The 24,331-nt window shown below is 38.9% G+C and overlaps 1 protein-coding gene across 2 annotated transcripts in view; it reads left to right on the forward strand.

Moving 5' to 3' along the window:
• PRKG2 (protein kinase cGMP-dependent 2) overlaps window positions 1-24,331 on the forward strand; it is a 94,749-nt gene that overhangs the window by 5,304 nt on the left and 65,114 nt on the right. Inside the window, exon 2 of one of the 2 annotated variants that reach the window (XM_029235505.1) lies at window positions 4,696-5,169. In XM_029235505.1, coding sequence (XP_029091338.1) covers window positions 4,709-5,169 — 461 coding nt within the window. In that variant the 5' untranslated portion in view covers window positions 4,696-4,708. Of the gene's footprint in view, window positions 1-4,695; window positions 5,170-24,331 lie in introns of those variants that run through there. The other variant, XM_029235504.1, reaches the window with a different exon arrangement.

The raw sequence follows: 24,331 nt of genomic DNA on the forward strand, positions 1-24,331 counted from the left end.
ACGCCCAATGTCAAGGCCTAGGGCTTATAAATACTAAGTGAAAGTGCTTGGATTGGGACTCTGGCTCTATAACATTAGCCAGCACTATACCATCTCCTGTATTTATAGATATATATATATCAGAATCCAGACGGGTAGAGAGAAAAATAGATACTATCTAGATCAGAGCCAAGATTTTGGTTTCAAACTACTTTAGAGCTGGAGGAAAAACAGACAACAAAGGCTAATTCCTCCCACATTGGCTGCCAGGCGTTAGTCTGCCTGCAAGAGCGTCCACAGTCAGTTTTGCTTTTCCTGTGTCTTTTCTAGTTACCTCTTGTATATGACATTTCCTAAATTGTGATTAAATTAATGTAACTTTATACAATTTTCCTCTCTTTTGCTAGATGCCACTGCTCATTGTATTCCTCGCTCCTGTCCCTGGCTGCAGAAGACTATCCCCTTCAAAGTGAACCATGTTTTTTGTTGCCTTTGAAGATAATTAGGTGGGCCCTTTTGGTTTAAGGATTTCAGTGTAATATGTGTAAATAGATAGAGGCTACATGAGGGAATGACAAAGGAGGAGTCCTTGCAGTCCTGGAACCTGGGCTGCGTTGCTTATGAAACTTTCTGGTCTTTATCTATTGGTGGGGCTTCGCTTAACTGGGAGGGTTTCCCAGGTTGTTAGTCCCAGAATGACTTTTTGTCTTAATGAAGACAGAGTTAAGGATACCCCTGTCCCCTGCCCCCAATAATTTTCATCTTTAAAGACCTCTTGTCCGGAAGACATCCAGTCTACTAGACTTCTTCCCCACCCAGTAATGATGCCCTTTGGGCATTTCCTCATACCAAGTCATTTAGTGCCTTGTTAGTCACACACTATAAACGCTACTTGGTGTGTACTACATGCCTGACAATGCACAGGATACCTTACAAACATGATCTTCATAATAAATCTATGAGATGGGCATAATTATATCCACTTTCTAGATTAGAAAACCGAGGATTCTAAGTAATTTATAGAAGGTAACACAGCTGGGAAAAGGCAGATTGTTTTTCTACCCTGGCTGGCTTGACTCCATTGCTTATGTCAAATCCTGATCTTCGTCTCCATGCTCATTTCTTATTACTTCACTATACTTTGAAAACAAACAAACAAACTCATAGAAAAAGAGGTCAGATTTGTGGTTACCAGAGGTGGTGGTGGTAGGGGGGATTGGATACAGGCAGCCAAAAGGTACAGATGTCCAGTTATAAGATAAATATTAGGGATGTCAAGTATAGTATGATACATATAATTAACACTGCTGTGTGTTATATACGAAAGCTGTTAAGAGAGTAAATCCTGAGCTCTCATCACAAGGAACAATTTTTTTTCTATTTCTTAAATTTTGTATCTATATGAGATGATGAACGTTCACTAAACTTATGGTAATCGTTTCATGATGTGTATACATCAAATTATTTTGCTGTACACCTTAAACTTATACAGTGCTATATGTCAATTATATTTCAATAAAACTGGAAGGAAAAATATCCTGACCTTTATCTCCAAGCTCATTTCTTATTACTTTGCATGCTGTTCTCTGATTACAAGAATGATTCTAAGAACCTATAGTTGCTAGATTGATGGAACAAAATCCTGTGGTTCAGTTGTGACTGGCAATACATATTTGAGAAATAGCTTGTCTCTCTTAGTGACTGATGCAGACAGGAAACAGAGGGAGTCTAATTAGGTTTTATGAAGCCAGACACTCGAAGCCTTGGCTTGAGGGACACCAGAATTGAAAGGGGTGAACTAAGTAAGAAATCAGACTTAGTATTGAGTCATTCAGTAGTCCTTACATATCTTAAATTAGTGACTTGAAAGATGGGTTAGTTAGTCTCATTTCATCCCTCTTTAGAATTCTAAATAGCTCGAAAGATGTATTCAGCTTCCAAACTGACTTCATTAAAGCCAGAGAATAGCTGTTGTTTTGGGAGAATTTAACCACCTCTGCCTAATTGTGTTTCAGGTTTGTAAAATTATTGGATTGGTACAGAATGTTTTGACTACCATACATAGAGCAAAAATGATTCTAAGCCTTTTCATATTTAGAATGCTAGAACTCTTCTCTGTGTCGAATTTGACTGCAAATTCATGGAGCTATGCCCCTGGTATAGTACGTGACACTTAGTTTAGTCTTAGTAAACAATTGTTCTATGAATAAAGAATGAGTTGTTAGTTTAATATTAGATTTTAAAATGTTTGTGCTTACTTTTGTTCTTTATAAGGCAATTTCTTTTCTTCCACCCATTCCCCTCCCTCTATCCTGCCTTGGATTAGGAATGCTTGTCCATGAACCAAAAAAGCACATCTAGGAGATGTCTCATTGCTGCATGTTAAAACTTGTGCGCACATGAATTTAAGATCCCATTGGGGGTACCCTTCTCATGCCTGTCATTCAGAATCTCATTCAAGTTTATTCTCAGGTCCCAATCTAACATCTTCTGAATTGCTTATTCAGGTTGCCACAGTGTCCTGGGCCACTTCTTTGAATTCTAGTCTCCTTAACCTTTTTATATATTCCTAATATATAAGAATAGTAAATGCTGCCGAGTCAACAGAAACTTAAAGGTTAAACCTGCCACATCTCTGCAACATATTACGGCAGTTCCCTGGAGGCTAATGTTTATTAACGACTACTTTGAACCTGAATTCTATGAAGAATGTCTGGGTATTGCAAGATTACTTTTATAAGTGCATTTATTTTCTGTTTCTACCATCCATCTTAGGTGACTTGCATTGACTATTTGGTTGCATCAGTTTGAAACTTAGAGGCTGTTTATGTCTCTGTCTTGGTTGTAAAGGTTCATGATGATTCCGGTAGAGCTAGTGAAATCAGTCTAAGCTTTTATTTGTCTCAGAGTTTGAAATTTGGGAAGAGAGAGAGGGCCAAGAATGTGTGAGATTTATAACTTCAAACTTCCATCTATCTCTTATTAGATAATAAGTGGTCATTCAAACTTAGTTTACAAGTTTCTTGGGTTATGGCTGTCAAAAATTACACGTGCAAAGGTGTGAAATTTAAGTAGCTAGCTTAAAAAGGCTTAAACCTTATGATAATTAATCAAAACGGTATTTTCCAAACTTCAGCCTTTCAAGTTCTTTTGGATTTTGCTCGTATGTGCTTATTAACTGCAGATGGTTTCTTCTCTATTTTCACTGAATTGACTCAGTAAATCTAACTATCTTACTGAACCTCAAAATTTTGTGGTGCCAATTATTTATATTTCTAATGAATGTTAAAATAAATACATAGCTATAGAACTAAAAAACATTTTTAAAAAAATAAATTTTATTTATTTATTTATTTATTTTTGGCTGCGTGGGGTCTTTGTTGCTGCGTGCGGCTTTCTCTAGTTGCAGCGAGCAGGGGCCACTCTTCATTGCGGTGCGCGGGCTTCTCATTGCGGCGGCTTCTCTTGTTGCGGAGCACCGGCTTTAGGCGCGTGGGCTTCAGTAGTTGTGGCTCGCGGGCTCTAGAGCACAGGCTCAGTAGCTGTGGCGCACAGGCTTAGTTGCTCCGCAGCATGTGGGATCGTCCTGGACCAGGGCTCGAACCCGTGTCCCCTGCATTGGCAAGCAGATTCTTTTTTTTTTTTTCTTGCGGTACGCGGGCCTCTCACTGTTGTGGCCTCTCCCATTGCGGAGCACAGGCTCCGGACGCTCAGGCTCAGCAGCCATGGCTCACGGGCCCAGCCACTCCGTGGCATGTGGGATCTTCCCGGACCGGGGCACGAACCCGTGTCCCCTGCATCGTCAGGCGGACTCTCAACCACTGTGCCACCAGGGAAGCCCTGGCAGGCAGATTCTTAACCACTGCACCAGGGAAATCCCTAAAAAACATTTTTGAATCAACTAAAATCATGCCTCATATTCCCCAGGCTGCCTGTTACATCCTGAGACTCACTGGATTAGTAACTACTTTGGGGCCTACACTGAGGATATTCTTTACAGGAAAATAATAGAGTATTGTACCATAGGTTGTCATTTTTTGGACAATCTTGGCTTTAGGATATAAAGTAAAGGATGTAGAAGGACCCCCATGCCTCTGTTTTACCTTCTGGTAACTGCCATCCAGAAGTTTGCAACAGCGAGCGTTGTCAGAAAAGCCAAACTTAATAGGCACACACGGCTGGAGAAAAGTGCTAATACAGCAACACCAACTGTGCCTCCTCCGCCCGAAGTGCAGATGTGTTATTTTCTAAACCAGGGGGAGGTTTCTTAGTGTAGCCACTCAGGGAGCTGTGAGAGTTGTGACATTAACAAGCCTCTGCTGCGGTAGCTGCAGCTGCTCGTTGGTGTTTTATCTTTGCCATGCTGACATCCGAATCGCAGTTGTGTTGTGATGCTTTTGACAGCTGTCCGGAGAGAACGACCAAAGAGAAGAGCAGGTAACGCAGGCCGTTTGTGCAAAATGCTTTTTAGGTGGGATGCTTGGGCCAGCAAAGGGATGGGGAAGAACGAAACCAAGTGCCAGCTCCTCCTCATTGAGGGACAAAGGGAATCAATCCGTTGCTTTTCTTCTGGAAGCATGGGGGAATTTATTGTTTACCCAACAGCGATGAGCGCTGTGTTTCTCTTTATGAAACAGAGCGGATCGAGAGGGGTGGCGGTGGCGGTTGGGAAGTGAAACTCCGCTAGGGAATCCCCAATTCTCTGCCCTCTCTCAGGTCCTTGAGCAAAATGGGAAATGGTTCCGTGAAACCCAAACATTCCAAGAATCCAGATGGCCACTCCGGGAATCTCACTACCAGTGCCCTCCGGAGCAAGGTGACAGAGCTGGAGAGAGAGCTGAGGAGGAAGGATGCCGAGATCCAGGAGCGGGAGTACCATTTGAAGGAGCTACGGGAGCAGCTGTCCAAGCAGACTGTGGCCATTGCAGAGCTCACGGAGGAGCTCCAGAACAAGTGCATCCAGCTGAACAAGCTTCAGGATGTGGTACACGTGCAGGGAGGAAGCCCGCGTCAGGCGTCTCCGGATAAAGTGCCTCTTGAGGTCCACCGCAAGACCTCGGGATTGGTCTCCCTCCATAGCAGGAGGGGAGCGAAGGCTGGTGTGTCTGCTGAGCCCACCACCCGAACCTATGACCGCAACAAACCCCCTGAATTTTCCTTTGAGAAAGCGAGAGTCAGAAAGGACTCCAGGTAAGTTCCCACCCGCTTTTGGACTCAGGTGGCCTTAAATATTATGAAACATTAGAACGCTATTTATTGAGTCTCCTCAATGGAGAAGCGCATATTAACCCTTTCAGATTTTGGGATAGAGGGGCTTCTGAAAGGGTTTTGTTTTGCAACAGGGTCTCCCTTTAAGTACAACTTCTCTTTAAAGCAGGACTCCTGCTTTACCTGGACTTTGATTTGTGATTTGCATAACTGAGGAACCGAGTTTACAAAAGTCATTTCTGTTATCTTGAAAACCCTAGGGGAGTGCAGAGGTGGTTGTAGGGAGTCTGCCCATCTCTCTTCCAAAGAAGTAGACTTAATGGGTGTACACAAATCACGCTGAATTATGAATATGTATAGCAAAAGCCGCTTCTTAGCACTTAGTCTGCAAGTGTCATGAAAAAGGGATAAGCTGATGCCTCTGAGGGGGGTGCATTCATTCGTTCATCCCACAGTTTTAGTTAAGCACTGCCTTCTCCCAGCCACTGTGTTAGATGCTAAGTATATATCAGTGAATAAATAGACACAGAGCATTTCCTGTGGGAAGATAGTATACACGGAAACAAGTAAACATTGTGTAATTATTAATTAAGATAAATGATATGATGAAACTGACAGTAGAGTGGGTGGTGTCTGGGATTAAGGGGGAGAGAAGGTCAAGGAGGGGACAGAATTGGGATTGTCATGGAGACCTGGTTGAGGAGGTGACCTTTAACTGAGACCCAAAGGAGAAAAAGGAGGATAGACCAGGTAGAAAGGGCACTTACTTCAGGCAGAGGGAACAATTAAAAGCTAGAATTAATTTTAAAAATAAGGATTTTTAAAAGAACATGTACATATTTCCCACAGTATTCTTGTGTGTGTGTGTGTGTGTGTGTATGGGTACATTTCTTTTCTGGCTCAAGTTTGAATTTCCTAACCAGGAAAGATCGATTAGAAACATTATGAGTTAGAGTCTCTTTTCTGCAGTATTTTTAAATGAGTAAATATTTATTAGTTGAAATTAGATCTTTTGCCTTGATAATGTCTTGACTGAGCCTGGGTCCTTCTTGCAAAATCCAAGATTTGTGAAATTAAAACAACTTTAATTTATTCACACACATAAATAATATAAATCAAGATAAAACATCTGACTTAAACAAATAAATGATTAATTTTGGTAGCAGGATTATAAAGGGAAGTTTAATTCATCAATTTGTTGACAGTGCTTGGCACATAGTGAATGAGCAATAAATGTTTGTTAAGGAAACAAGTCATGCCGGATTATAAACGTATAATACTCTGTGGCTGAAAGAATCTGATTGACGTTAGAGTTCAGAAGACTTTTTTTAAGCCAAGAGTTTATTTATTAGTTGGCTTAGAAAGGTCTTCTGTATTCCCATTGCAAAAATAATAATTATTTATTTTTAATGGTGTGAATTCAGAAATTATAAATGTTGCTTACAAACTTACGCTTGTTTTTCAAAAATTGAACATCATAGTGTTCTCTTTTGATGTATAAGAGATATATGCACATATAATAATTGTATTATGCATTCTCTCTATATACGTACTATACACATACATATGTTATACATACTATATGTGTATACATAAGACAATATATTATTTACCCACAAAAATTCTTTCAATAACAATGTGCTTATATATCTAGGAGAAGTGCGAGAGAATTTAATAGTAATTCATCTTCTTTGACCTTCTTCCTACATATTCCACCAGATTTCTCCTCTTGAATGAAGATTATTTTCAATTATTTTTTCCAAAGACTTATGCCCGTCTTGAGGCAAAACACTATTCTCCTGGTGTTAGGTAACAGAACAATCCAAGATAAGTACATTCTACTGTATTTTTTATTAGCTCTATTATAACGAGGTAAAGGAAATCAATAGCTAAGCACAGTTAGTTTTTGGGCCAAACCATCTGTCTGTAGTGAGTGGGACACAGGAGAGGAAAGACATTACAGCCCTTAGAAGGATGGATGAATAAGGATGAGCAATGATTCCCCTCATCCATCATAAAGGCAGGCCCAGTGGGTACAAGTTTGTGTTGGGGATACGATGAAGAAATGGGATAACTGATTCCTTAATGATTAAATCCTAAAGAGACCAAATTAGATTATTTATGCCTTCATAATCCCTTTATGCTTTCATAGAGCCTTTTAGTTCTAAATTGAAAAATTAATTAGAATATGGGAACCACTCTTTTGTCATTGACTGGTTTATATCTTATTTCCCCTTGCAGACATTTGTACCTGAATTTTCCCTGCAATTTCCCTTACAAAATGTCTTTCCCCTTAAGTCTGGAATAAGTGGCTAAACGCAGATAGCTAACATCAATTCAGAGATTTAAAAATGTCCAGTTCTTTGAAAGTGCTCAATATTACAATTCATTTTCCATTTTCAAATAGTTCCAGTTTTAGAGAAAGTCTATAAGTAAAGTTTGGATAATTTATCCAAATATAAATTTTATACAGTCTTTATACAGTCTATCAAAAATTTTGGAAGAAAAAACTTTCTGGAAGTTAGAACATTAGAAAAGATGAGAGCACCATTCACTGATAAAAGGATAATGGACAGTGTCCATTGGATTGGCTACTTTTCCAAGCAGTTCCTGTTAGATAGATATTAGAGAATTTAAGGTAACAGTCAAAATGGAGCCTTCATTTAGTTTTAGGTTCTCATGATTTACTTGTTGAACTTTATAAAGTTTCCTGGCTGACTTTATGAATAAATTTGTTTTTACTAATACGTGTCAACTACATTTTGGATCAGGGTCCCCCTCCACACTGGATCAGAAAGTCATTGAATGGTTTTTTAGTCTTTTTGTCAAACAGTATGTCTCTGATGAGTACTTACCAATGAGAAAGAAAGTGGGGGGAGATTCCAGCCCTCCTGCAATCAACAGCGTGGGGGAGATATGAAGTACTGAGATAAACCAGAGAATAACATTTGGGGGGATGATAGATTTCGAATTTGAGGATTCAGATTCGGTAATTCATGAGAGACTCCCAAGCCCATGCCACCGCAGTCTGTGAGTTTGCTGAGGCCCCTGTGCTCAAATGTATTGTAAATGGCAAGTGAACCTCAGCAACTGCCAGGAAGCCCACTCATGCCATCTTTGTTGTCTTGTACCCAGCAAGTGTACTTGTAAGGTAGGAAGGGGGAGCTTAAATAGTATAGTTGCACCTCCCTGCTTTATTTGGAGGAACTTGTATGCTCTAATGGCATTGGAGAACTCTTTTAATTTGTCTCTTGCAAAATTCAAGGGGCTACTTTTTAAGATCAGGTTCTAGAATAACTCAGTGCTGTTCAAGAGAATTTTCTGCAATGATGGAAATATTCTATAATCTGTGTTGTCTGGTATGGTAGCCAACAGCAGAATGTAGCTGTTGAGCACTGGAAATGTGACTAGTGCCACTGAGGAATTGAATTTTTAATTTCAAGTTATTTTAAAATTAAATAGCCACATGTGTCTAATGGCCACTGTATTGGATACTGCAGTTCTAGATTATGTGGTTTTGACTGTAACCGCTATCTTTTGAGGTGGGAATTGTGACTGTAGTGAAGTTTGAGAGAACTTACAGACAAAATAAGACCTGTGTTCGGTATTAGGACAATGTCACAGAAAATGAAAATGAGCCTGTCAGATTGAGGTGGGCGCAATGTGGAATCCCTCTTCAGCTGAATGGAACCTGCAGTCTATCATAGCCTTTTGTAGGGACTTGGCTTTGTGCCCACTGACCATTTTAGATCTTCAGAAGCATACAACCATGTGGGCATGTAGCCCGTTTTATTATAGGTACTCAGCCTTTCTGAAGTATCATAAATCATGATTAGTCAGAGCATTCCAGGATATCAAATACTCTGATCCCTGATTTAATCTATTATAGTAACGATCAGAAGACTTTACGCCTGGAAGAACCTTAGAGATTGTTTCACGCTTCTCCCCTATTGGAGGAGTGAGGAAGCAGGTGCAGGGGAGTTGCAGAATAGGCCATGGTAAGTGGCAGAGCTAAGATTAGAACCCAAGATTGACTTTGAAACCAGTTCTTTCCCTCTACAATCCCAAAAACAGTTGCGCAAAGACTGGATTTGCCTCTGGGTAGGTGTCAAGCCAAAAGACACTACCCAACCAAAGAGCAGGAGAGGGAAGGATTTATTACCTGCAGCAAGTAAAGAGAACACCGAAGATATTTCCCAAAGTAGTATGTCCCTGAACAGCAAAATTGGGAAAGTTTTAAGCTAAGGGTACATGCATATTTATGAAGGGGCTTGGGCATTGTATGCATATTCATGGAGGAGAATTCAGTGTAGAAGTGGGGCAAAGACTGACAGAGTCCTGGCTCTCGTTGACTGAAATCAATAAAGGTCAGCATGATCATTCCTTAGGTTCCAGTTAGTCGGGTGGTTGAGTGCTTGAGGGAGTTTTGGATCCTGCAGAATAGCTCAAGAATATGCTTCAGACTGATCTTTATCTTTGAAATAGAACTGGGAGTCTTTACAACTGACTTATTGTCTCCAATATGGTTATTTTCTGGCCTGATCAAGAGCAAGCATTGTGGCCAGACTTAGATCACAAAATGGCTTAGGCCTAAAATGGCTTCTCTTATGTCAAGAAAGATATGTCTGGTTCTCTTCCTCTGGGGGTCCCCCACCCTATCTACCTATACCAGTGTTCTTAACCCACAAAGATCAAAGGGCTCAAGTCAGGTTAGTTTGGGCACCAGTCTGCTTTATTTTGATACACTGTATTGGTTGGTAGGAAGAACAATGCTGCTTCCCCACTTCTTCCAAGCAGAGTTGAGCAGAGCTTACCCATTTCATTAATATTCACTAAGTGCTACACCCTCAGAGCTCAGGCCTGTGTGAAAAGGACACAGAAAATGGATTTGATCCATCTGATGGTACAGACTGATATATATGGAGGGGCACGAATGGGTTCTGAAACAAGTACAGAGCTTCTCAGGGCCGAGAACTGAATATCAGTGGCAAAGGTGGGTGAGAAAGAGCTCAGATCGCATTTCTGTCCATGTCTGACCTGCCTTGAGCACCAAGACAACCATGCCTGCAGAGGTCAGACCTTTTACTGAAATTAAATTTTCTGTTGATGTAGACATTGTTTAACAAACTTCAGCACCAGCAGAACAAAATTATGAGCTTGTGCAGAATGTCTGGTGGAACACAGGCAAATTAATCAGAGACATCTGGCAAGTCGCTGGTATGACTTCCTTTCACGGAGAACGCTTTAATTATCATCTGAAAGTATTGTTCTTCTTTGAAAAGGAGGAGGTAAAACAAAGACTTGCCATCAGACTTCAGATGTTGACTCTAGTTTTAGGAAGGACAATGAGTCTCATTTGTCACTCCCACCCAGACTAGGAGCAGAACAGGTAAAAGTGGAAAATGCTAGTGAGTAACGCATTTAAACAAGATGTGGAAAAACAGCCCGGAAGAAAGAGTATGTTTGTTATTATTTGTTCTTCCTTTCGAAAGCAGTGCCGAGCATTTGAATGTGCGTTACAGAAATACAACTCTTTTACTGAGCAGAAGTGTTTTCATGGAATGATAATGATAATAGTAATAACAACGTTTATACATCGCTAATGATATGCCAGGCACCACTCTGAGTGCTTCACAAATATTGGATTATTTAATCCTCACAACAAACGCATGAAATAGATATTATTATCACCATCATAATAGATGTGATTATGTATCATTTTATATATGAAGAAACTGAGGCTTACAGAATTAAATAACTTGCCTAAGGTTACGCAGCTTTTAATATTGGAACTGGGATTCAAAACCAAGAAATCTGCCATCTAAAGTCTGTTCTAAATAAGGACTGACTGTCTAGCACAGGGAACTGTATTCATTATCTTGTAATAACCTATAATGGAAAATAATCTGAAAAAGAATACATATATATAACTGAATCACTTTGCTGTATACCTGAAACTAACACAATGTTTAAACCAAGTATATGTCAGTAAAAAGTCTGTTGTAACAACTGCAATGTCCCACTATACCAAAATGAAAATTAGAGGAGGATTCTTCATATTTTAGTTGGGAAGCCTCATAAAAAATTAAATAAATAATTAGAAATAGATACGTTTCTAATTTTTTTTTCATATGGTTACAAACAGCTCCCTGCTGTTGCTGTTAGGATGTTTGAAATCAGAATGTTTTATAGTAATAACGTGCATTTAGACATCCAGATCAGAGCTGGCTACTCAGGGATGGGGTGAGAAAACCAAGCGTTTGGGCAATTGCTAGACGTCTGTTGTTTTCTGTGTATTATCTCATGGAGACTTGCCTGGTGAGGTAGGTGTTACTTTAACCTTGGACCAAAGGTGAAACGAAAGCTCAGAGGCGTTCAACAGCTTGCTCAAGGTCCTCTGCTGAACCAGGTTTCCAGTGTGAGTCTGCCTGATGTGAGAAGTGTGTTCTCTACCGTTGTGTGCACGACTCTTAGAGCCAGAGCAGCCTGCAAAGTGAATGGCTCCCCCTTGGGGTTGGTGAGGGGTGTAGAGGGGATAGGCAGTGCTGTTAAACTTCAGAAAAAGGAGAGGTTAGGAGCACGGAGGAATTGAAGAACCTGCCTAGAATTCATTGGCAGCTGCCTTGACACCTCAGAGAAGTGAGATAGATTTTGGCAGATTTTCCAGAGTCTTGGCACCCAGCGCCCGGGACTTCCTGCCCCTGCCTTTTCTTCTTTCTCTCTAGAAGCCAAAGGGCCTGGGCTCTCCTCACTCTGCACCCCACCTAAGCCCTCTCTCAACCTCTCAAATTACCCTCTGCTTGGTTTATAGCCGCCCTCTGTTCCTTCTCACTTTATCCTCACATCTTCCAGTCTGTCAGTTGCTAGGTGTTAGGAAAAATGTGTAATTAAGCCTCAGGAAACACTCAGGACTCAAGGACTAATCGTTGTGAAAATCAAAAATCGAAGTGCTGACTTGGAACCACCTTTCCCTTGCCTGGTGGTCGGCGTTCCTGAGTTACAGCATGTTCTGTGATGTGTTTATACTACTGCACAATAACCACAGCCATTTTTGACCCCATAGGCTTGGCTAGAAACATTCCCTTTATGCCTTCAGATGAACACATTCAGTTCAACAAATGTTTATCGAATATTGAATTCTTTAGTTTTGTTTTCTTTCCTTTCTTTTCTGTAGTTCTTTCTGCCTCCTCTCCCCCATTTCTTTCACTTATATGTTTATTTTGTTTGCTCCTAATTTTCCTCCTCTCTCAGCATCAGACTAGTCAAGGGCCATCAGTACCAATTTCTAGTACCTAGTATAGGCCAGACACTGAGTTATCTCATTTATTTTCATAACAAACCTACCGGGTGAATATTATTGTATGAGGCTTACCAAGAGTAAGTAACTAGCCCATGGTGGTCCTCAGTAGTGCCTAAAGCTGGGCAACCTCACCTAGATCCCGAGACAGCTACCACTTAACTGGAACAACTCTGAAACCTACACTTATTATATTTTGCCTGCTCTCTTACTACTTTATGGGATATTTATAGCAGTTTGTGGATCTGCTTGCCTCTAAGTAAGTTACTCCAGGTGAATATAGCAGGGCTGGCTTTGAACAGCTGTCCTGAGAACTTGGGCAGAGCCTCCAGCTCTTCTTACTTATGGCTTTTAAGTGTCCCCTGAAATGGGTTACTCTTTCCTGACCCATTTTTTCCCTCACACACATTTCATGCCATTCTGGACACTGCCCATTTCCTTGCTAGATTCCCAGGAAACAGTGTAGTAGAAATAGTATGGCTGAGAAGACAGTGACCTTTTCTCCTTGCTTGTCCATTCAGAGGGAAGCATCATCACTGACCTCTGCCAGTGCAGTCAGTTTCCAGGGAGCCTCCCCTTTCTTTGCAAAGCCTGAGCAGCTCAGCTCATCACCTGACTTTTTCTGGGGTTTAAACTGCTTCTCAAGAAGGGGGAAAAAAATCTAAAGCCAAGGAAAAGCTTTTCAGTTTTTAGACTCTGGAAGTACCTTCTGTGTGAAAGATATATTTGTTGTAATGATCCTTTAACTAAACCTGATTTCGTTCTTTAAAATCTCATTTTAAAATAATTTGCTCTCCTCCATGCAGACTTTCCTTAGACACATTGGTGAGTTGTAGATTTTTCAGTGCAGTCTTGTTTGACAGGTTTTTGGTTTTGTTTTTGAGATCTATGGCCAAGAATCCCTAATTTCCTTTGAATCGTTCCAGGAGTGTTTGTTTGTCATGACAAATTAATTTGAATTAGTAAATTTTAAGCATCAACTTTCGTAGTCTTTTTGGGGTTTACAAATCAAGCTCTGAGAAATATGAAGGAAAGAAAGATCTGTAGCTTCCAGTCTCTTCTCTCCAGGTAAGGTGAGAAAAAGGGAGGTAAAAAGGGATAGCCCTTGGAACCAGAAACTCAGGGAAGCCCAGGTGTGTTTGTTTTCTATTGTTGGATAACAAGTTACCACAAACTTAGCAGCTTGAAACAATGCATATTTGTTATCTCGGCATTTCTGTGGGTCAGGAGTATGGGTGAGGCTATTTAGGTCATCTGCTCAGGGTTTCAGCAGGTTGCAGTCAAGGTGTCAACCGGCTGTGTTCCTTTCTAGAGCTTTCTAGTGGAAGAGGTCCTCCTCTAATCTCAAGTGATTGTTGGCAGAATTCAGTTCCTTGTGGTGGTAGGACTGAGGTCCCCATTTTCTTGCTGGTTGTCAGCCAGGGGCTGCTGTCAGCTCCTAGAAGTCTGCCCAGAGTTCCCTGTCATATGTCCCCCTCATATGACAGGGGCCCTCTCACAACATGGCTGCTTACTGCTTCAGGGCCAGCTGGAGAATCTCTTTAGTGTTGACTAAGATGAAGTCTTATATAACATACGCTGGGTGACCCTCCCATCACAGTTGCTATATTGTGTTGTCAAGGAGCAAGTCCCAGGTTCCATCTCCACTCAGGGGGAGGGGATTATATAAGAGCCTGACACCAGGTGGGTAGAGACAGTGGGGCCATCTTAGACTTCTGCACACCATACCGGCCCCTTTGCATCTCTGGTATGAGATTCTCTGACTAAGAATCTGGCCATGCTAGATATGTAAAGCCATATATAAAAAGCCCAGAGTCTTGTACATGCATATTCATAGCATATTCACAAGATGCAAACACTCACTGATGGATGAAAGGGTAAATAAAATGCAGTATATACATACAATGAGATACTATTCAGACTTAAAAAGGAGGGAAAGCCCTTCCTTTTTCATGCTACAATATGAATGAATCTTGATGACTTTATACTAAGTGAAATAAGTCAGACTCAAATTATTCCACTTTATATTAGGTACCTAGAGCAATCAAATTTCTAGACACATCAAGTAGAATGGAAGTTTCCAGGGGCTGGGAGGAGCAGGGAATGGGGAATTATTGTTTAATGGGTACAGAGTTTTAGTTTGGGAAGATTAGAAAAGTTCTGGAGATGGGTGGTGGCGATAGGTGCAAAATAATGGGAATATACTTAATGCCACTGAGCTGTGCACTTAACAGTAGTTAAGATGGTACAGTTTGTGTTGTGCATTTTACCACAATTGAAAAATAAAGTCCTGGGGCTGAGTTGACAGCATACCTCTAAGTGCCAGGCTGTTTCAAGTTCCATACAGGATGCTGGAAGGAGGTAGAGTGATGATTTTCTCTTTTCTTATTTTTTTTTTTCTCTTATTGGTTATCTTGTAAAGGAGAATAAGATACAGCAAAGTCATGTGACAAACGAACATCAATTGATTATTGTTAATTAATCAGCCATTAATTACTTAATAGTAATTAATTGATTGCTTGTTGAGCCTTCAATGGAGGCTTGTTCCCAGTGCTGTGGGAAAATAGAGGGAATGAACAACTTCAAACTCCCTTGTGTTTTCTTGTTTACAGCTGTAATTCTTAAGCTTAAGTGCACATTGTAATCACCAGGGAAGTATTAAAAAATATTGATGTCCTGGTACGACTCCGAGGGAGTCTGATTAAATTGGTTTGAGGTAAAGGCCCTGGGTATCAGGATTTACAGAAGGTCCCTTGATGATTCTAATGTGCAGTGACAATTGAGAACCATTTTTTTTATAGGAACAGGCTTCCCTGCAGCTGACTCTAGAAATATGCAGTTTGACTCTCTAAGAGTAATGCTCATTACAGGCATCTAAGAGAACTATTTACCATTTCTACCTAATTACCATGCAGCGCAACGATGATTATGCATATCACTGAGTGTGTCAGAGTAACTTCCTTATATGTTTTGGTTTTCAACATTTCATTATTAAGCTCTGTTCTTTGATGCTCCCGGAAATTGGATCATCTGCACACATTTAAGAAAGGGAGAGAGAAATGTTTGCTGTAAGCATGAAGTAACAGTAAACATGATTCAATTACAACTGTACTTAATTATGTGGGCAATAGGGTAAGAGAGTTGACAGGACAAAGTCATGCTCATTTTCTGATTATTCATGGAATGACCTCATCTTTTCATGCTGGTTTCTCAAATTATAAACGTGTGCGTTTATTAGCTATTTTTTTCTTGCTGGTTTATTACTCAAGAAATTTGGGGGAAAAGTAAATAGATGTTTATCGTGCTTATTTTCTGTGCCTGTTTAGTGGATGATGGACATTTCCCACCTCCACTCTTGTCTCTGTACCCAGGATTTTTAAACTAGGAGAAAGAACTTGAATGTCCTTTAGTATTAATTTTGTTGAGTCCCTATTTTGTGCCAGGTGCAATTCTGATTTTAGGTAAGAGGATGAAGAAAGTGTTGTCACCCTTGAAGATCTCAGTCTCTTTGGGGAAATTAAAATGTATTGCAGTCTTGTGTGATTGATATTCTAAGAGATGGGTGTACAGAGGACGGAGGGAGCATCCTGTGCTTGGTGGGATCAGGGACACCTCCATAGATGAGCCGACGTTGAGCTGGGTTTTGAGGAGATATGGATGGCTGGGAGACCAAGCGGCCTGACACATTTGGGGACCTGCAAGCAGTTCAGTGGGCCTGGGGTACCCCGAGCACAGGGAGGCTGGCCAGGCGGGGGACCTGGATTGTCAGGAGTTTTACTCACATTGTGAAGGAGTCTCCCTTAATAAATAGTGGCAGTTCACAAGTATAGAGTTTTTAGAACTATTTTAACTTGAAGATTTTAAAGTTGCTAGTAATTTGCTGACATATAATAGTACAGCTGTTCCTTCTGTAATATATTTTATGTGCCAGGCCATGTTCTTAGTGCTCAGTATTGTTAACCAACTTAATTCTCATAGAAATCCTGTGACCTGTGGACTGTGTTTATTGTCATTTTATAGCTGAGAAAACTTGAGATTAAGTGACTTGCCCAGAGTTCCACCGTTCGTAAGTGGCAGAATTAGGAATCAGACCCTGGCATTCCAGCTTTAGATCTTGGGCCCTCGACAAATATGCCTTCTAATATACTTCCTATTTGTATATATAATTAAGTTATGATATGCCACACAAGTAAAGTTGCCTCGGCCTTTGTGCTCACAAGAAATTCTTGACAGATAAGAAAGTAGGTGGAGGCCCCTGGTCCCTACTTGGCACTGAACCTTGTGCAAAGAAGTTTGCAAGACACATGCTTTGTCTGACCTGACAAAAAACAGTGAGAACACAGGCTTCTAGTAAACAGTTCCAGAGAAGGAAGATTGAGGGCCCAGCTTAACAAGAACCGTCAGTGGACTTTGACAAATTAAACTTCCTGAAGCAACTGAGAGGACAGGAATTTATTGCTTCAAAGAATATTGATTATGTAAGTAGGGGGTGTAAAAGGATTATGGCACACTGCCACTGATGTACATACATTCGAGATCCAACCCTATTGGAGGAACTTTGAACTAAGCAGAGAGTCTTGGCAGTGCCTCTTTCTTTCTTCGTGGTTTCTAGAACTTTTCATACCCTTCCCCACAAAAAGCATACCATAACCACTACTATTGCCAACTACTACTATCACTGCCATTTATTAGGCATATATTAGCACCTTATCTGAGTTAATGTGCATAGTATCCTTATGATGCAGGTATGATTACTCAGCTCTATTCACAAAGAAGAAATCTGAGGTTCAGAAAGGTTAAGATCACACAGCTAGGAAGTGGCAGAGCTGGGATTTGAACCTAGGATCTTCTGCCTCCAAAGCTATGTACACATTTTATTTATTAAATGAATTTTTTATTGACGTGAACAAATCATAAAGTGAACACGCCCATGTAACCACCAAACAGATCAGGAAATCAGAAGCCCCTTCTGCTCCCTTCCAATCCCTATCCCTTATCTACTTCTAAGGTAGCCACTATTTGCACTAGTATTATCATAGATTACTATGCCCATTTTTGAACTTTATGTTAGTGGAATTATAGAGTATGGACTCTACAGACTCTGGCTCCTTTAGTTTATATAGTGAGAGTCATTTATGATATCGTGTGTAGCGATGGTTCATGAATTATCGTTGCTCTATAGTGTTTGTTGTGACTATGCTACAACTTATCAGTTCTACTGTTGATGGACATTTGGTTGATTCTGGTGTTTAGCAATTTTGAATAATGCTGCCATGAATATTTTTGCACTTTTGATTTATATATCATTTATGATAGGTATATAACTAGGAATGGAATGGCTGGGTGGTACATTTTGTCTAAGTTCACGTTTTTGTTTTATAAATTTATTTGTTTTTTACTTATTTATTTTTGGCTGCATGGGGTCTTCGTTGCTGAGCACGGGCTTTCTCTAGTTGAGGCGAGTGGGGGCTACTCTTTGTTGCGGTGAGCGGGCTTCTCATTGCGGTGGCTTCTCTTGTTGTGGAGCACGGCCTCTATGCACGTGGGCCTCAGTAGTTGCGGCACGTGACCTCAGTAGTTGTGGCTCGTGGGCTCTAGAGCACAGTCTCAATAGTTGGGGCACATGGGCTTAGTTGCTCCACGGCATGTGGGATCTTCCCAGACCAGGAATTGAACCCATGTCCCCTGCATTGGCAGGCGGATTCCCAACCACTGTGCCACCAGGGAAGTCCCTAAGTTCACATTTAATATAGATTGCCAAATAGTTTTCCAAAATGGCTGGACAAATATATACCCCCCACCAACAGTGTATGAGTATTGCTACTCTCCATCCTCACCAGCATTTAGCACTGTCAGTCTTTTTCATTTTAGCCATTCTGGTGGGTATGTTTATGTTGTGGTATCTCATGGTGGTTTTGACTTTCTTTTCCTTGATAATTAACAGGGGGAACACTTTTTAATTTATGTGTTTTCCATTGATGTCTGCTTTCCCTCTGTAGCTCTGTAGTACAACCGTTGTCATAAGTCAAGTATCTATATATGTTTAGGTGGGTTTTAGTTCTTTCTATTCAGGTCCAAAGGTCTTTTTTGTGCCTCCTTGTGCCAAGAGTATAGTCTCTCAATTATTTTGATTAATAATAATTTTTTTTTTGGCCATGCCGTGCAGCTTGTGGGATCTTAGTTCCCCAACCAGGGATTGAACCCAGGCTCTCGGCAGTGAAAGCGCAGAGTCCTAACCACTGGACCGCCGGGGAATTCCCAATAATAATCTTGATATCCATTACCTTAAGTCTTCTAGTTTTGTTATTGTTCTTCAATGTTGTGATGGCTATTCTTGGGCCTTCTTATGATTGTAAGAATTTTAGAATTAGCTTGTCAATTTTCATAAAAAATTTTTTAGAATGTCGATTGAGATTTCATTGAACCTGATCAATTTGAATAGAATTGACATCATTAAAAAACTGTCTTCTCATTCATGACTCTGCTATATGCCTCCATTTATTTAGCTATTCTTTCATTTCTCTTAATATTTTGTAATATTGTTTGTAGAGGTTTTACACATTTTTGTTATATATAATCTTATATAGTTGATATTTTTGATCTTTTTAAAATGATGTCATTTAAAAATTAGCATTTTCACTTTGATACTGAGATATAGAAATACGATTGAGTTTGTTTACTGACCTTGAATCCAGTGAGATTATTGAAATCACCTATTAATTTTGATGGTTTTACCCTGTCCATTCTTTTGAGTTTTCAATTTACATAACCATGTCTTTTGGAAAGAATGACAATTTTATTTCTTCTTTTACTGTGTTTATATCTTTGATATATTTTTTCCCTTTTGTTTCTTTTTTTCTCAATTTATTAAGTTTGCTCAGACTTTTTATTCAGGGTGGAATTGAAGTGTCCCATTTCTGATATCTGGAGGAAAGCTTTCAATATTTCACATGTGATATGATACTTTCTGTTTTTGTTTTGTTTTATAGATTTTTTTATCAGATTAAGGAAATTCCCTTCTATTTCTAATTTACTAAGTGTTTTTTTTAAAATTTAAAACTCATATACAGGTGTTTAATTTTATCAAATACTTTTTCCTCATACAATAAGATTTTGCTATGTATTTTTCTCCCTTATTCTTTTCATGTGGTTAATTACATTAATTTTCAATCTGGTCTAGACTTGTTTGTTTTTGACTTTTGTACCTATCTTCATTAGGAATATTAACCTTTAGTTTGTCTTTGTTGTAATATGGGTTTTTGTTATTAGGCTATTCTGACACTCTAAAATAGGTTGGGAAAAATTTCTTTTTTCTATTTTCTGGAAAAGATTATGTAAAATTAATAATTTTTATCCTTGGGCTTCCCTGGTGGCACAGTGGTTGAGAGTCCGCCTGCTGATGCAGGGGACATGGGTTCATGCCCCATTCCGGGAGGATCCCACATGCCGCAGAGCGGCTGGGCCCGTGAGCCATGGCCGCTGAGCCTGCGTGTCCGGAGCCTGTGCTCTGCAACGGGAGAGGCCACAGCAGTGAGAGGCCCACGTACCTCAAGGAGAAAAGAAAAAATAATAATAATTTTTATCCTTAAATGTCTGGAAAACTTAATGGTAATGTCACCTGGGTCTAGAATTTTCTTTGTGGGATAGTTTTTATTTCTTTATTGCTAATCCAATTTTCTATTTTTTTCTTATATAAGATTTGATATGCATATTTTTCTAGGAAATTTTCATTTAATCTAAATTTTTAAAATAGTTATTCATACTGTCCACTCATTTTTCCTATCTGTAATATCTATAGTGATATCCCTTTTCTCATTTCCAACACTGTTAATTATCCTTTCTCCTCAACCCCCCATTTGCCATGAATTTTTTGGTTCTATTTGACTCTTCAAATAACCTATTTAGGGCTCTCTTGATCTTCTTCATTGCACTTTTTTCTTTCTGTGTTATCTGTTTCTATTTTGTTATTTCCTTTTCCCTTTTTTGAGCTCAATTGCTTTTCTTTTTCTAGCTCTTTGAGATAGACACTTAGTTATTCATTTTTAATCTGTTTTCTTTTGTGATGTATCTATTTAATACTGTAAGTTTTCCTCTTAGTATTGATTTAACTGCATCCCACAAGTTTTGATAATCACATTTTTATCATTTATTTCAAAATATTATCTGACTTCCCTATGATTTAATCTTCCTTTGATCAATGAGCTGTTCAGAAATATATTACTCAGTTCTCAAACATTTGAGGATTTTCTGATTATTTTTGTTACTGATTTTGTTATTGATTTCTAGCTTAAATTTTTAGCTTCTATTGTTTGCAAAGAATATACTCTGTATTATGCAATCCTGTGAAATTTGTTAGGCTTGATTTACAGTCCCCATAAGGTCAGTTTTCGTGACGGTTCCACGTGTACTTGAAAAGAATGTGTATTCTGAATTGGTTGAATACAACCTTTAAAATAGCTATTAGGTTAAGAGATTAAGTAAAGTTTGATAATCAAGAGTTTAGATCTTCTATCTTCTAACTAATTTTTGTCTGCTTATTCTATTATTTCTTAGAGAGATATTTTAAATCTCTCAAAGTGATTGTGGATTTGTCTATTTCTTCTTTTAATTTTGTCAGTTGTTTTTTTGTCAAGTTGATGGTATCTAACTAGATGGATACACATTTAGAATATATGTATTTTCCTGAACATATCAATATAAAATATTCCTCTTCATTTCTAGAAATAACGTCTTTCTTTAAAGCCTACTTTCCTGTATCAAGGAAAATTTTCTTTATACAGGCATACCTTGTTTTGTTGTGCTTCACTTTACTGCACTTTTTTTTTTTTTTTTGTGGTACGCGGCCCTCTCACTGTTGTGGCCTCTCCCGTTGCGGAGCACAGGCTCCGGACGCGTAGGCTCAGCGGCCGTGGCTCACGGGCCCAGCCGCTCCGTGGCATGTGGGATCTTCCCGGACTGGGGCACGAACCCGTGTCCCCTGCATCGGCAGGCGGACTCTCAACCGCTGCGCCACCAGGGAAGCCCTACTGCACTTTAAGATATTGCATTTTTTACAAATTGAAGGTTTGTGGCAACCCTATGTCCAGCAGATCTATAGGCACCCCATTTTTCTGACAGCATTTGCTCACTTCATGTCTTTGTGTCATGTTTTTGTAATTCTCACAATATTTTAAACATTTTCCATTTTTACTGTATTTGTTATGGTGATCTGTGATCAGTGATCTTTGATGTTACTACTATGACTTGCTGAAGACTCAGATGATGGTTAGCATTTTTTAGCAAAAAAGTATTTTTTAATTAAGGAGTGTACATTGCGTTTTAGACATAATGCTATTTCACACTTAATAGTCTACAGTATAGTGTAAACATAACTTTTATATGCATCTGAGAAACCAAAAACTTTGTGTGACTCACTTTATTATAATATTTGCTGTATTGTTGGGATCTGGAACTGAACCCAAAATATCTCTGAGGTATGCCTGTAATTGGTGTTTACATAGTATATCTTTTTCTGCCTTTTTACTTTGAACTTTTCTATATCATTATCTTTAAGGCATACCTCCTATAAGCAACATATACTTGGTATTTTCTTTTTTATTTATTTATTTTATCAGTCTGACAATCTGGTCTTTTAATTGGGGTATTTATTACATTTATATTTAATGTAAATACAAAATATTTGGGTTTAACATTAACATCTTACTATTTGTTTCTTATTTGTTTCATTTCTTTGGTTTCTTTTTCTCTATTTTCTTTCCATTTTCTTGAATTAATTAAGTACATACTATTATTCCATTTTCTCTTCTAGTTAAACATTCTATGTCTAATCTTGTAGGGGTTACCCTAAATTGTAACATGCATCCTTAACTTGTTCAATTTCCAATATAGATTAGTGCTTTTACATTATGTTAACTAACTCCATTTACTGACCATGCAATTTTGGCTGTTTGTTTTCATACATTTTGTTTATCACATATTTCAAACTGTACAAGGTATTATTATTACACTTTTATAAAGATGAGCTTCCTTTAGTCACCCAGATATTTACTTTTCCCATTCTTTCTTTCTTCTAACATCTACTAGTTTCCATCCAGGATCATTTTCCTTCTCTGTTAAGTCTGTTGCCAACGGAATAACATTTTGAAAATATATTCATTTTGCTCTCATTTTTGAAGGCTGTTTTCACTGGGTAAAGATATTGGAATAGGCACTCTGAAGCACTTTGAAGATATTCCACTGCCTTCTGGTTTCCATTATTTCTGTTGAAGAGTAAGTCAGTCCTGTTGTTGGTTGTTTGAAGGTAATATGTCTGTTTTCTCCAGCTGCTTCATAGATTTTTCTTTTTGTATTTCAATAATTTGACTATGATGGGACTAAATAATTTTTAATGTATATATTTTGTTTGGAGTTTATTGTCTATGGCTTGATACATTTTCATTGATTTAAGAAAATTCTTGAATATGTTACCTTCATGTATTGTTTCAGGCCAATTCTTTCCCTTTCTTTGGTGGTCCAGATTACATATATGCTCAACTTCTCTATCATGCCATATGTGTCTCCTGTGTTTTGTTTTGTTTTTGTTTTTATTGTTCTATTTTCTGTCCTAGATTTTCTCCAGTCTTCTATCTGGATATATTCTACCTGCCCATATTCAGTTTGTAATCATTTTCAGCTGTGTCTTATCAGATTTTAAACCCATCTATTGAGGTCCAAGCTTCAGATATTGTATGGTTCAATTCTAGAATATCTACTTGATTTTTAAAGAGGTTCATGTTCTCTGTTGACATTTTCTATTTTATCCTTGATTTTCTTAAACCTATTATAGTTGTACTAAAGTTTGTGCTTGATACGTACAATTTTTTTAATCTACTGTGGGTCTGTTTCTATTGTTTTTTTTCCTCTTGGTCTTCAGTCATTTGATCTTTTCTCCTGGTATGCCTGGTAGTTTTTGATATCATGCCAGATACTCTTTATGGAAAAATTATAGAGAAAATTTGAGTCCTAGATTTTGTGAACATCCTACAGAAAATATTCACCTTTGCTTCTCACAGGCAGTTAAGCAGGGGCAAATAATTTTAGCCAAAATAGGAATAGTTTCAAAGTTGGTTTGGGACTCTTTTTGCCTGTTTTTTGTTAGTCTTTACTTCTAGTTTACAGCCCTTTAGATGTCCCATCTGAAATTCTGAGTGTTTACCAGGATCCTCTTTCATGGTGTGTCTTGAACACTGACCTGTGTCTTCCCAATCCTTTGAGACTGCCAAAACTCTGCTTCATGCTGCCTACAAATCAATAAATGCCTTGAAGGAAAAAGCAGAGGTGAATGTCAAATCATGTTCTCTTGTTGATCATCATTCATCAAGCTGTTACTAAGTTGATAGGCCTCCAATGCCATCAAACAGATTTGTAAATATATATTTTAATCAACTTTTATACTTGTTTTGTGTAAGCAGGGAGAGTTGTGCTTATAGTAGCTGACCTATATCATAGTTATAGGAGAAGTTGCAAACTTCATACTCTTAATCACTGCTGTATGCGGCTTTGTAAACAGAAAATTCCAGACAACACCCACTCCTCTAAGTATTTATGATTTAGTTTGGAGAAAACCTCATAGAGAGAACTCTTTTCTTTCTTTATTTTTTAAAATATATTTATTTATTTATTTATTTGGCTGAGTTGGGTCTTCATTGCTGCACACGGGCTTTTCTCTAGTTGTGGCGAGTGTTGTTGTGGTGTGTGGGCTTCTCATTGTCATGGCTTCTCTTGTTGCAGAGAGACTCTAGGCATGCAGGCTTCAGTAGTTGTGGCACGTGGGCTCAGTAGTTGTGGCTCATGGGCTCAGTAGTTGTG

This window comes from Monodon monoceros, unplaced genomic scaffold (genome assembly GCF_005190385.1).
Source record: "Monodon monoceros isolate NGI ecotype Baffin Bay Population unplaced genomic scaffold, NGI_Narwhal_1 Super_Scaffold_20, whole genome shotgun sequence".
Classification (NCBI taxonomy): Eukaryota; Metazoa; Chordata; class Mammalia; order Artiodactyla; family Monodontidae; genus Monodon; species Monodon monoceros.